The following is a 14,733-nucleotide window of genomic DNA, read 5'->3' on the forward strand; positions in this document are numbered from 1 at the left end:
GGGATTGGAGTAACCTAATGTGATGTGATTTGTAATTTATGTGACCATTATTCACTAAATCCAGTTTGTCTGGGTGGCAAGATGGGTAGGAGAGCATAAGGGGACTGTCTGTGTCTCCATGGTAAGACTGATATAGTGCTCAAGGAGTTCACATTTGTTACTGGTTTGGTGAAGTCTAATTATAGAATATACCACCAGTTTGGGGTGTCGGCCCTCTTTTCTGACAGTCTGACCTGAAATTGGCACTCAGTTGTGAGCTACTCTAGATAGCATGACAGTATACGCACCTTATTTTCTAGTATAGCAACAAATGACCAAAATGTCTTTGGTATGAATTAATTAATGGCACTGCTTAAATTATCACTAATAAAAATAACTCAAACACAAATGTACAGTCACAAAGTCTAATATATGCTATAAACTAATTTTTAAAAAAACATACAAAAGCATGATATACTGTTACTGTATAAATGAAAGGATCTACAGGGTCTAGTCAAGCCACATTCTACAGAATACAATTGCTTTAGTACAGCATTCTGAAAACAGGCACTTTGTAGAAGTAAAACAACTTTAAAAAAGCACACTCTTAAAGTTGTACTTACAAATAATCCATTTTTCCATTGCATCTAGAGAGAGGTATTCACATGGCATCTATTGGAAAGAATAATTTGTAATAAACTAATGATACATAGTAAAAAAAATTTCTAATGAACACATTTTTACAGAATATAGCTTTTTACACAAAAGAAACAATTTAATAAAGGTTTGTCCTCACAAAGCCTGTCAGGACATATTACCCTAATATCAAGAACAAAGAAGATTGCTTACGTTTACTAAATTGCTTTTAACTTAGCTGATGCTTAAGAATCAATAAAGTCTTACATATTTTACAGAGACAAATCTTTTCAGGTACAAAAAGCCTACCGAGTCTAAAATCAGTTTCTAATTCCTGGTAAGTGTGACATACACTTATGTCTTAAGTCTCTTGAGCAAAATGATAAACAATTGTCAGTTTTTTATAATCTCAACAAAAAAAACAAAAAAACAAAAAAACAAAAGCAAAACCAACCCCACATTAAAATTTAGCAAAAAGAAAAGGAGTACTTGTGGCACCTTAGAGACTAACACATTTATTTGAGCATAAGCTTTCGTGAGCTACAGCTCACTTCATCGGATGCATCCGATGAAGCTCACAAAAGCTTATGCTCAAATAAATGTGTTAGTCTCTAAGGTGCCACAAGTACTCCTTTTCTTTTTGCGAATACAGACTAACACAGATGCTACTCTGAAACCTGTCATTAAAATTTAGGAAATTTAATTTCCAGCGCACAAGGTAACGTGGAAAATTAAACAAACCAATGCAGAACCTTTTATAAGGATAACTAATATTTCTATGTTAAGATTTTCAAAAGTGACTAGTAACTTTGGGTGACTATTTCTGAGTGCCCAACTTGACACCTAGAAGGGGGCTGATTGTTTAAAAAAAAAAGTGCTAAATGTGCACCCCAAAACGGAGGCATCTGAAGTCATGGCTCACTTTTGAAAAAACCTTGAGTCTGATGTTCCTTCTGTTTCCCTATCAACACCCTAGACACGATATAAAATTCTATCCCCTGCCCTCCCCACCCAATAAAATCCACACTATTTTCCTTCAGAGAATAATTACCAAGAACTGGAGATAGAGGTAGTGTTAAGACAAAGGATGTCTTACAATTAAATAGGTAATTAATTCCATTCTGCACTGCAGGTGTAAATACTCAAGTGTAACCAAAGTGATTATTAACTCAAAAATGGCCTAGAAAAGCTGAATTCTAGACAGCGAATTAAACAGTTTAATCCAATAATATGTAATCCTATATTAAATATATATACAATTAAATTATTTCACAGAAACACTCATGTAATACCACTGTATTACTCAAGGTAAAATGTCATACTGTGTCCGACTGTGCTGGATTAAGCATTGTACTCGGGGCACTGATGAGGCTCAATAGTTGTGCATTCCTCCACTGGTCAGCTGACAAATTTCTTCGGGGATAGACCATCTGGAGTGAAATTAGAGCATCTGAAAGGGACTAGGAAGTAAGAAAAACAATATTTAGTTAGAAGAACTCTGCAAGACCAAATGCTTTGTTTAATTTAGCAAATATGCAAGATATGTACTTCATTGTATGTTTTCTTGTACAGTAATATCTAGATGTTGTTAGAAACTATTCTACCTTATTAGCACAATATTCTGTTTTAATAGCAATCAGCCAAATAGTTGCTATTTTGAGCAGCTTGAACAGATAATGACTGATGCTGGCATTCAAGCCTTGATGTAACCTTGCATAAAAACTAACTAATCACTAACAACTTGGTATTTTACATCCATTCTTGAAATAATCACAATTGTCTACTAAAATATTTCAGGCTAAACACTATACTAAACCCTGAACTAAACTAAAGCCAGTTTCTGCTCACATAGAAGAAACAAGGTACTGGTTTTTTAATAATGGAAAACTAGAAAACTGTTTTAAAAATACAAGGAATTAGGGTAGATGACATTAAAATGAAATGAAAAGACAAGGGCAGAGGATTTTTATTTGATGTACATGAGTGAACAAAAATAAAATTGGATTTATCAAGTTTTTCATTAGTTCACCTATGCAGCCAGTTACTCTGGTCCTGCCAGCCAATTCTCCCCTATAGATTAAGCTCACTTTTTCCATCTCTTCTAAAAATTAAACTATAAATTCTATTGGGCTGGGTCCTACTGTGTAGATGTATGAAGGCAGCACATTGGAGTACTGAACCTGAATGGGGCCTCTAGGCTACCATACTACAAATGAACAGTAAGTTGTATATCTGTTACATAGTCAAAAAGCTTAACCAGTTTTGGTTTAGTTTTTTTCCTGGAAGGCAGAGGGGTGGTTTGGCGAAGTTTATAAATTGCCTCTCTCTATTCATATATCTGCTAAATCAACAATTTAATTCCCTAGAGATTTTTTTTTTTAAATGGTAGTCTTATAACCTGTAAATTTGCTTTCACACACATGCTTCTTTCAACCAGCAAAGATTATGAACCTGTGAAAAGTATTCAAACATACCTTGCTGTGAGGAACAAATTCTTCCATCATCTTCTTTAAAGGATTCTCATAATCCACAATCATCTGGCCAAGACGTGGATATTCTCTATCACTAAAAAGCACAACAAATAATTTACCCCGCTGTAGACAAAATCACGTAAAAAAATACAATTTTTTTTTAAAAATACACAATGGATTTTTACCTTGCTCCATGCGTCATTTCATGAGCATAATTGTACAATCCAATGATTGCCTTCCTTTCCTCAATTCGAGACAGCAGTATCATTAGTGTTGTGTAGGTTATAATCAAATCTAGGTAGTTCTTTGTTAAATCAAAGTTTACAGTCTAGAGATAAAGTACAAATGGGTACAGTTTTTTTCCATTCTGAAGACCTTCAATAGCAAAAATATTATTATACATACACACACTCCGGTGAAAAAACCTAAATCATACTCAAGTATTATTAACAATTAATTTAGTGGGTTTTTTATGCCAAAAGTGTAGGTCTTATTTTTCTTCAACACTTATGAACAAGCTTACTTCAAGCACTTAAATCAGTGGGATAACTCAAAATGCTTGAAGATAAGCATATACATCTTTGCAGCACCAGGGTGTTAGTGAGTACCTGTTATTTTCTGTGTAATGAATGAAAAAACCCTGGAAAATAATTTTACTCTGAAATTACAAAGCAATCAATCAAAATGTGAATGTGTTTTGTCTTACATTCTATTGCATTTTAAAAGATAGCCTGCGAAGGACAAAAATTTGGCTTCTACCACCATTTTGAATCTTAATGACATATAAAGATCCCCTGAAGGGATTCCTCTGTGCTTCGTTACATTATAAATCCAAGTTTGCCAGTCCTAAAAGACTGATGACTATCGAACCAGTGAAATGACAACATTATAAAAGTGTCAAGAATGAAAGCCAAAATTAAGAACAGCCATACTGGGTCAGACCAGTGGTCCATCTAGCCCAGTATCCTGCCTTCTGACAGCAATCAGTGCCAGATGCTTCAGAGGGAATGAACAGAACATGCAATTTTACCTGACACATCCCTGTTGTCTAATCCCAGCTTCTGACAGCTGGCAGTTTAGGGACACCCAGAGTATGGGTTTGTGTCCCTGACCTAACAGCCATCAACGGACCAATCCTCCATTAACTTCTCTCATTCTTTTTTTTAATCCAGTTATACACTTCAGGCATTCACAACATGCCATGGCAATGAGTTCCACAGGCTGAATGTGCATTGTGTGAAGAAGTACCTCCTTAAGTTTGTTTTAAACCTGCTGCCTATTAATTTTAATCAAGTGACCCCTAGGTCTTGTGTTATGTGAAGGGGTAAATAACACTCCCCTATTCACTTTCTCCATACCATTCATTATTTTATAGGCCTCTATCATGCTCCCCCACCCTTAATTGTCTCTCTTCCCAGCTGAACAGTCCCACTGTTTTTAATCTGTCCATAATGCTAATAATTTTGCTGGCCTTTTCTGTACCTTTTCTAATTGTAGGTTTCAGAGTAGCAGCCGTGTTAGTCTGTATTCGCAAAAAGAAAAGGAGTACTTGTGGCACCTTAGAGACTAACAAATTTATTTGAGCATAAGCTTTCGTGTAGCTCATGAAAGCTTATGCTCAAATAAATTTGTTAGTCTCTAAGGTGCCACAAGTACTCCTTTTCTTTTTTCTAATTGTAATTCATCTTTTTTGAGATGTGGCAACCAGAACAGCATGTAGTATTTAAGGTGTGGGCGTACCATGGATTGATATAGTGACATGATGATATTTTTGACTTATTACCTAACTTAATGGTTCCTAATATTGTTAGCTTTGACTGCTGCTGCACATTGAGCAGACATTTACAGAAAACTATCCACGATGACATCAAGATTTGAGTGGTAACAGCTAATTTAGTGCCATCATTTTGTATGTATAGTTGGGATTCTTTTTTCCAATGTGCATTACTTTGCACTTATCAACACTGAGTATCATCTCCCATTCTGTTCCCCATCCATCCAGTTTTGTGAGATCCCTTGGTAACTCTTCACAGTCAACTTTGGATTTAATTATCTTGAGTAACGTTGTATCGTCTGGAAATTTTGCCATCTCACTATTCACCCTCTCTTCCATATCTTTTACGAATATGTTGATCAGAGCAGGTCCCACTGCAGACCCTTGAGACCCTTTCCTGCTCACCACCGTGAAAACTGCTCTGATCGTGTATATTCCTACCCGTTGCTTCCTATCTTTTAATAAGTTACTGATCCACGAGAGAACGCTCCAGCTTATTCCATGACTGCTTACTTTGCTTAAGAGCCTTTGGTGAGGGACTTTGTCAAAGACTTTCTGAAAGTCCAAGCAGACTATACTCACTGGATCACCCTTGTTCTCATGCTGGTTGACAACCTCAAATAATTCTAACTGATTGGTAAGGCAGAAGCCAAAAGGAAAAGTTGTAAGGGAAATGGATTTTCTTTTTTAGCTTTTTCTACAATGGAATTTTAGCCACTAGCATAGCTGCACTGGTGTATATAAAGGAAAGAGAAAAAGAAAAACGAAACACCATGTAACACCAGAAATACTTGCTTTCTGAGGATCAAGCAGCTCCAAGCATTCAGCTGACAATAATTAACCAAGCAGACAACGGAACTTGTAAAATCAGTGTGACAAGAGATATGCAGCTGGGTATCATTAGTGGCTGACAATGCCATAGCCATTGTTCAAAAGTGGTTTTGTTAAAAAGTAAGCTTAATACCTTGGCAGGTAAGTTGTGGGCATAATAAAGATCCATGATTTAAAATAAAATTAGCCTGACTAGATCATACACAAGCCTACAGTCATAAAACCATGCTATAAATATCTAACATTTTTTGTTAGTATATCAATTTTCTAGCTTGTGACTATTCTAAAGCATATTAAAATTCTGAAAAGTTATAGTTATACTTGTAACTGTATGAAAACGGTGAAGGATTTTGCAGAAACTGAGTGAATGCAAAAAATATTTCTCATTTCCTACATATAGTTACCATTTTTAGTTTCTAATGTGGTATTTGAAAGCTTATTTAAAATATTTTGTAAAAATGAGAAACTTACAATATCAAAGAAGACTTGGCAAACATCAATAGTATTCAGCAGCTCACAGACATGGTCCTTACAAAAGAAAAATCCTTTAATTTAGTTTAGAGATCTTAAACAATTATGTCAATATATACTGCCAAAGAAATAGAACACAATCAGTCTATAAAATACAAAACTAGAAAAGCAGCTATTTCATTATATGTAATATACTACTGCAAAAAAAAGATTTGATAGGAGACTTATTTGATAACACATGAATTACTGCAAAATCAATTCTAATAGTCATCTGAGTTGTATTTGCCATGCCTTACCTTAAATTCCATAACATCAACAAATGTGAAGTAATACAAAGCCAGATTCTTCAGAATCTCTGATTTTTCTTTCTGTAGCTGAGCAAGCTGTTGCTGTAAAAGAAACACAAATGCATGTATGCTGTTCTCACCAGATTAAAAAAAAAACTAGCTAGAAAAAAATGACAGCAATAAAATACCTGTGAGGTGCAGATGAACCACTAAGCTTGCTATGCAAGAAAATATATGTTTTTCTAAGACTGAGGTTCTTTTGCATTTGTGTGGGTTTTTTGTAGACATACAGTAATAGAAAACAGTAAAGACTGACCACTTTAATAGCCACTGGCCATCATTAGTTTTAAGATTAAAGCCAAATTAGTACACATTAGTACTGAAATCATTGTTTAGTGCAGCTAGAGACAAAACTGAGAAATGTTAAGAAAGAAGTGTTATCGTATGTGTAATTAGCAAAGGCACAACGGTACATGAGCACATGTCAGTATGACAAAAATAATGACAGATTACTTGAGGTGGAAGAAAAGGTGGCAGAATTTACAAGTTTTACTACAGAAAAAACAATATGCTTTTAAATTCTGAACTTACCAAAAAGAATATCCAGGCAAAGCCACGTTAAGCATGCAAAATAAAATGTAGATACAAACATAAAATACAGTAACGGTTCTTTGACCAGTTCTATATAAACACAATACATTAAAACGAAAGCAACAAAAACAACGAAGAAATGAAAAAGCAGCAAAAAACACTAGCATTAGACACTGGTGGATAAATGGAAGAGGCAAATGTGAATACAAAGCCATAAAAGTAATTCACATTAACTTATTTTTTTTAAATTGAGACAATGACAGCTAGTTGTATTTTCAAAGAATATTTTTCACTGATTTCCAGGCTTTTCCAAATTAACTCTAGCAATGATCATAATAACTAAATAACTGTATAAGTTTCACAAGTATAACAGAAAACTTCTTGTCAGTTACTTAGCAGATGCTCTGTTCACTCATATTACAGCCTCTCACAGCATTTCTGAGTCGAGAGAGAGACGTTTTGCTGCAATTCCATCAGATCTCAAACTAAGCAGGGTTCGAAGTTACCAAGGTATACAGTAGGTATCACTGCAAGTGGCATTGGTGATTCAGCAAATTACTTTTCCCTCTAACTCTACTGAACCAGTATCCCAATACTGTGTAAAGAAGATAAGATTAAGTACAGCTGGAGGTGCTATGGGGATGAGACAAACTATGGTCCTAGGAACCTCCAGAGTTATTGGAAATCCCATAGTGCTTTTTTCGCACAAGAAGAGAAGCAGATGGGTGTTACATTCAGCGAACATAATTCTTTCTTCAGAACAGCTCTAAATTGTCATGGAAGCATTTGTTTCATTTCAGCAACAAATAAAGATGACTAATATGCCCTGGGACCCATTGGGATGCTCTAGGCTATCTTAAAGCAAGATATTAAAAAGCACAAGGTGCCAAGAAATATGTACTCTAAATAGCTTAGAATACAATGGTAATAACTTTAATTTTCAAAACAGAAGCTTGAAAACAGCTAAAAAAGCACAGCTGATATTATGCAGCATCTTAGTCATTTACTTGGGTTTTCAGCACTCAGGAATGTGGGTGTAGTTCTTTGCACACCCATGCAACGAAGTTTTTCCACTACTAATTTCTAAGCAGCTGCTGAAGAGCCATATTTAATGCCATCTTCAGTGTCAGTTTTGTATTTTGCAAATATAGTTGATTTGCACAAACCCATAATGCTCATTTAGGAAGCTTTGAATATTTCTGCTTTCCAATAAATAGTATAGTTGTATACAGTTTGGAGAGCAGAAACAGAGTAAGTTCAAAATTTCAGAAAGAACAATTTCAACTACAGATAATCATAATGGCTTCTTGACTGAAACACTACAAAAGATATTTCAAAATATTTTAAAATAGTTCAAAATATATAAACAAGGAGAGAAAATTTTTGAAGACCAGAGCATGTAAAGTAATAGACTATACTAGGGTTCAATAGTAAGAAGAAAAACGCAAGCATTTTAGTACAGACGTTTTAACACAAAAAATTAAGAAAAAGTCACCTGCATCTATTACCTAAAGTCTTCATCTATCTGATCTACAATCATGTTGGAGGAAGAGCTTTGAAGTAGTTAGCTACTGGCACTGATTTCAATGCTATAAAAGTAAGGTCAATGCTGAAAGTTTTTGGGAACTGAACCCCTTATTCTTTAGTAGCCATTCACATTTTGATTGTCTGCTTAGAAGTCTGATGGAACATTTGTGCTCCATGATTATGGAACTTTGTTCTACACTAGGAACTTCTTTTCATGACAGTGTGATTCATCTTCCTATGCTAAATGACTAGCTAGTCATAGGAAAACATTTTCCTGACCTCTCTTTTTTCCTCCCACTTCAAGCAAGTGACTAACCAAGGACACAAAAATCACACTCTTCCTCTCCAAAATGCTTTCTTAGGGCACTAGATCAGCTGGACTCCTCCTACTAAGTCTCAGTGATCAAATTAACAAATTTAAAATCCAGAAGGGAACATTATGACCATCTACTCTGACCTCCTGCTTAACAGGCCACAGAACCTCTCCCAGTAATTTCTGCAGGAAGACCATAACTTCTGTTTATTATCTGCATTTCCGCAGCACCCAAGAACCCTAGTCACAGACCAGGTCCACAACATGCTGTAAAAAAACCAGAAGAGACTGATCCTGTCCCAAAGAACTTACAATCTGAGTACAAGACAAAAGACAACAGACTGATAGAGACAAAGACGAGAGAGTACAAGGAACCAATGAGACAATATTGGTCAGCATGACAGACAGTGGTCTAAAGACACCAACAATTGAACTATTTTCTAGTTTTTTAGTGGCATCATGGTAAACGAGAGTTAAGGAGGCATTTCAAAGATGACAATACGGTAACCTAGTGGATGTTTACAGAGAGCTCCAAGCATGGGGGAAAAAGCATTAAGGTACTCGTCTGAAGATTTAACACATGGGCAATTGAGGCTGACATCATGAGCCAATTTGAGACAGGAGGAGTGAACCAGAAATTACTGGTAAAGTTGGCCATGAAAGGCCAGGAAGGGTCTTGAAAAATGAATAAAAGCAGCTTATGTTTGGTTTGAACGAGAAAGGGAAGCCAGTGAAGGGATGCAAAGAACAGGGTGACAAGGTCAAAGCACCAGGAAGGCATCTCTTAGAAAGATCAGTCTTGATTCAAAGACTTCAAGTGATGAAGAATCCACCACATCCTGCATAAGTTGCTCCAATGTTCAATTACCCTCACGTTAAAAGTTTGTGCCTTTTCTAGTTTGAATTTGTCTAGCTTTAGCTTCCAACTATTGTAACTTGCTATGCCTCTTTCTGCTAGAATAAGCAGCCATCTACTATCAGAAATCCTTCCCACATAGGTGTGACAGATATGACCAACACAGGCATATACTTAAGACCATTGCATCAACTTTATAAATGTTATCTGCACCTTTGTGAGTCAGACGGAATTGCAACTCCATGGAGGAGATTTGCTGAACTATAATCAGTGGGAGGCAATTACTGCATACCCTGGGACCAGTATAAAAAAGTCTAATGAGGTACCACCGTTTGGAGATTTGTGCATGTATTAGGTAAGACCAAGCCTGAGGGGAGTAAGAAAGGCTTTTGGTACAAAGGGCCAGCCTAAACCGACTGCATAGGCTTTTGATCAGAAAACTGACATGAACCTTTAACCAAGAGTGCACACTGCTGAAGGGTCTGAAGGACTTTGACACCTACCAGATCCCCAACATGGAAGATGGGTGACCTCTTGTAAGTTTAATATGTGTTTTGACTTTGTTTTATTATACGATTTCTGTAATGCTTTGGTCCTTAAATAAATTTGCTCTGTTTTTTGAAAGCTGTTGGTAAGCCACTATCATTGTCCCTGGAGAAACAGCGAAAACGCAGATGCCCAGTTAGGTCAGACCTGTTGGGAAATACACCGTGCATGGCAAGAGAAGGAGCAGGCTAAATCCTCAGTCTGGAGGGAGAAAGTCATGGGACTTTGCTCATACAGGCAATGCCTTGATACTTGAGACCTAAAGAGAGCAACCCTTGAGGAGACCACTGTGGAGTCAAAGATGCAGTTACCCCAAAACTGTGACAGTAGGACTTAGACACCACAATTCAAGTTGCCTCTTAACCTTTGCAATCTTTTTAGTTTATCCAAGAGCTTTCTTAAGGCTCTCAAGTCAAAAATACAAAAGACATTTAATGAAGTAAAGGACATACAGGAAGTAAGCAGAAGGCCCCATACCACCCAAGTTCTCCCTAGTTGATGCAAAACATCTATTCAATCAAACCTGTTTAGGAACTGTCAAATTATTTGGGGTAAGGTGATATGCTCATGTTTTAGACATACGTCTCTGGATACCTGAACAGTTAGAATTACAGTGTTGGACTATGCAGTGTAGTTATAGCCATGTAGGTCCCAGGATATTAGAGAGAAGGTAGGTTAGGCAATATCTTTTTTGGACCACAGTGTCTGGAGTGGCTCATGTCCATCAGTGCTTACCTCTGGGCAGACACCCCAACCCCTGGTGGTATGTTCCATAATTAGATTTCACCTAGCCGGTGACAAATGTGAACTCTTGGATCACTAATACCATGGAATCATAGTCCCTTTAGATTCTCCTCTATCTTGCCACCCAAGCAAGCTGGACTTAGTGATAAATGGGCACTTACACCAAAAATCACAAAACATTCAATTGTCTCTCTCGCTGACAGAAGTTGGTCCAGCAAAAGATCTCTCATGCACCTTGTCTCTCTAGGGTTGGACTATGAAATAAATAAAATGGATATTTTTATGCAGTACATATGAAATCAGGAATTGATTTTTAAAACGTAAGTCCAAAATATTTTTATAACTCTTTGGTAGTCATTCTCCCCTTTCCCCACTTCATACTTCTCTCCCCTATTTATGCTGGTCTACCGCACAACAGATGAGAGAAAGGTAAAATGTTATGCTAAAACCACAAAAATTGGAAGAGGGGACTCCAAGACAAGGACAGAAACTGAAATTAAATGTAGGTCACTTCTTGAAAAACGGACTACATTTCAGAAGTTGATGAAATCTCTTTTTAAATACCCTTGTGTAAACAAAGCAGACAATATGTAAATCAGGTGCTAAACACAATTGCAAGTGAAGTCAAGATAGATGGGAACATAACACCACTAACTGAGCAAATAGTTAAATAGAATATAAAACTTTGATGATTTAGTGTAATATTTAAGTACAATAAGAAATGTATTTACTAACTACACTGACATAAGTTTCAACTGCAATGGCATATGAACATTATAAGCACATTCTACTCCCAACAGTGACAGGCAATCTAAATTAGTTCAGCTATCCAAGACTGATGTGTCGTCTTAGTACTGCAGAGGAAGAGCATTACAAATCATGGGTGGGGGTAGGATAACAATCATGTCACTTTAATCTGCAGCAAATTCCCTCTGAGGGAAGTGCTACATCAATGAACTTTGGAATATCAATTCCAATTCAATACTGGAAAAATTTGGCACTTCAATCTACACAAGTTTATCCAAGCATAAGAAACAGACTATTTAGTTACACGTCTGAGGAAGGAATGATATACCCTGAGACAGGGCTTCATCCTAGAAAAGGAGTTTTATCCCATGACCATTCCTGATCTAGTTTCAATTTATGTAGTACAATGCCAAGCTCTTTGCAGTTATAAGGCTGCACTGATCAGTCTGGGAAAGAGGGTTTCTCATATCTGTGAGAGATAACACTTCACAGAAAATGGGTAAAGAGAAGCAAGTTTTTTGGTAAACTCAATGTTAATCCTTTTGACATTTTAAACGGCAATTGCTTCTTTCCTAGAGAGCAGCCTGCCCCAGCCTTTATGTTATATGTGCATATTGATTATTGTATTGTTTCCTCATGAGCAGGAAACTTTTCTTAAAAACAAAAAAACACTGCTTGGAATTTGCCAGTATGTGAGGCAGTTAGGTAAGTTACACTCTGAGCCTCTCACCCGTAACCCAATTTTTTAAAATGATATTTGAATTACCACTATATATGCTAAAGTACTGGAAAAATTTCACTAATTTCAAAATTTCCCTTTACGCATTGTATCCCCTTCAGGGTATCTTAGTGGTAAATCTGAAAAGCAAATGGTTGGCTGAAAGGATACATATTATTCAGGTAAGTGCTTTGTACAAGAAAAGATGTGTGTTTATTAAAAGTATCTATACCTCAAGGAGTTCAGTTAACATAATGGCTACTTGGCAACTATACAACATTGTTTTTAGTATTGCATTGAACATAGAAGCATGTAAATGGCTAGTCAGTACACTGTGATAAAGTCTTCAACTAAGTTAGCTCTCTGGATGCCTTATGCTAGGGCTTTGACCTCCTATCTCAGGCTGATGATCACTGTTATTCAAACAGTGGATCATGAAGTGGAACAGAAGCTACATCTCTGGATGTCTTATACTAGGGACTTGGCCTTCTGTCTCAGACTGATCATTGTTATCAAACCATGAAGTGGAACAGAAGAAAAGAGAATCACCTAGCTCAGTTGTTCTCAATCAGGGGTACACAGAGTTCTTCGGGGGGACATCAACTCATCTAGATATTTGCAACAATCTACATAAAAAGCACTAGCAAAGTCAGTACGAACTAAAATTTTCATACGACTTGTTTATACTGTTCTATATACTATTCACTGAATGTCAGCACAATATTTATATTCCAATTGATTTATTTTATAATTATGTGGTAAAAATGAGAACCTAAGCCATTTTTCAGTAGTAGTAAGTGGTGACACTTTTGTATTTTTATGTCTGATTGTGTAAGCAAGTAGTTTTTAAGTGAGGTGAAACTTGGGGGGTACACAAGACAAATCAGACTCCTGAAAGAGGTATAGTAGTGTGGAAAGGTTGAGAGCCACTGACCTAGCTGTCCAAACAACAGCATGTGCAACGAGATCTACAACTGGAAGAAAAATCAGTAATGGTGACAAAGGAAGTGTGACATCTTTCAATATTTTATATCTATTTTCAGAAATGGGTCTGTTCAAGGCATGGGGTCATTATTCCTCTACTATAGTGTAACAAGAACATGACAAGAATATGAATGATATACATCAGTAATAGTCAGCATATTGAAATCCTGCTTACTTATTCAGGTCAATATTGTTAACAGGTTTCAGGAACACTACATCTCAACTATCTTAAATTACTGAATCAATTTAAATTATTAAAATGATTAAAACATTAAATTTAAAGCTTATCTAACACATGGCAACTACCATTTTAAAGAGAAAATATAGCAACATTTTTAGCACCCACTCACACACTCCTTGCCCCGAAATAATACACATACACAATCCCATCAGGTTATATTCCACAAATTTCAAGAAAGTGGCCCTATCCCAATCAGGCTGTAAATCTTTTTTTGCTTATCTCAAATAACTTAACCCTGTGATTCTGGTAAGCCCCGCCCCCTCTACTGTGTTATGTAAGAAGGGTAAAGGCAGAGGAACAGCAGTAGCAAGCTGTGAAATTGCCTTCTAGGAAGTTAGGTGTGTGCCAAGAACGACGCCAAACGCGGTAGGACAGATATCTTCATTTTCCGGTTATACAAGATGGCTGCAAAGACACATGCTCACAGCTATTTAAAGCCATAGGAACCATTGAAAATTACACAGGTATTTCTATTTTTGGCATTTCTAATGCATCCATTAAATAAAAGTTGTGTAACAGTTTACCAAGCTGCTCACTTCACTTCAAAGTCTCAATCCTTATTGAAATAAGGACACTCTCTCTCTATAAAAGACTTTCCAATATAGTCAATAGGAAACTGCTTTCCAGTGAGTATGGTTACCACTTTGAGATCGCTTCAGTTTCCTCAATTTGAGAAACAATGTGAAAGATGTCAGTACTTATAAGGATCTCCCCTATGCAGTTTAGCAGAACAGCATGGAGATTGGATCCATTACACATAACCAGATGTGGAATTAAAGGGATATCCTTGGAGGATCATTCAGATCCCACCTTGACTCCACTGGAACTTGGGGAGAAGCTATCAAAAGGAAGCTAAGCTTCAGTAGGTTCGTTTTCCAATGTCATCAGTTTGGTGGCAGGTCTTCAACCTGCACTAAGGGAGTAAAGAGGACAAGTAAAAATAAAGCAATAAACCGCCATGCTTTTTTTTGGTGGGGGGGAGAAGGGGAGGGTTGTAAAAATATACAGGGCTAACTT

The 14,733-nt window shown here is 36.5% G+C and overlaps 1 protein-coding gene across 4 annotated transcripts in view; it reads right to left on the reverse strand.

The window, feature by feature from the left end:
- The window catches only part of NCKAP1 (NCK associated protein 1), a 109,974-nt gene that overhangs the window by 67,547 nt on the left and 27,694 nt on the right, over window positions 1-14,733 (reverse strand). For 2 of the 4 annotated variants that reach the window (XM_038421449.2, XM_038421447.2), the window contains 6 exons: window positions 6,459-6,551; window positions 6,163-6,219; window positions 3,272-3,414; window positions 3,090-3,180; window positions 1,938-2,075; window positions 603-651 (listed from right to left, as the gene is read on the reverse strand). In XM_038421449.2, coding sequence (XP_038277377.1) covers window positions 603-651; window positions 1,938-2,075; window positions 3,090-3,180; window positions 3,272-3,414; window positions 6,163-6,219; window positions 6,459-6,551 — 571 coding nt within the window. The remainder of the gene's footprint in view (window positions 1-602; window positions 652-1,937; window positions 2,076-3,089; window positions 3,181-3,271; window positions 3,415-6,162; window positions 6,220-6,458; window positions 6,552-14,733) is intronic. The other 2 variants (XM_038421450.2, XM_038421448.2) reach the window with 1 other exon arrangement.

Source organism: Dermochelys coriacea, chromosome 11 (assembly GCF_009764565.3).
Source record: "Dermochelys coriacea isolate rDerCor1 chromosome 11, rDerCor1.pri.v4, whole genome shotgun sequence".
In the NCBI taxonomy this organism is placed as follows: domain Eukaryota; kingdom Metazoa; phylum Chordata; order Testudines; family Dermochelyidae; genus Dermochelys; species Dermochelys coriacea.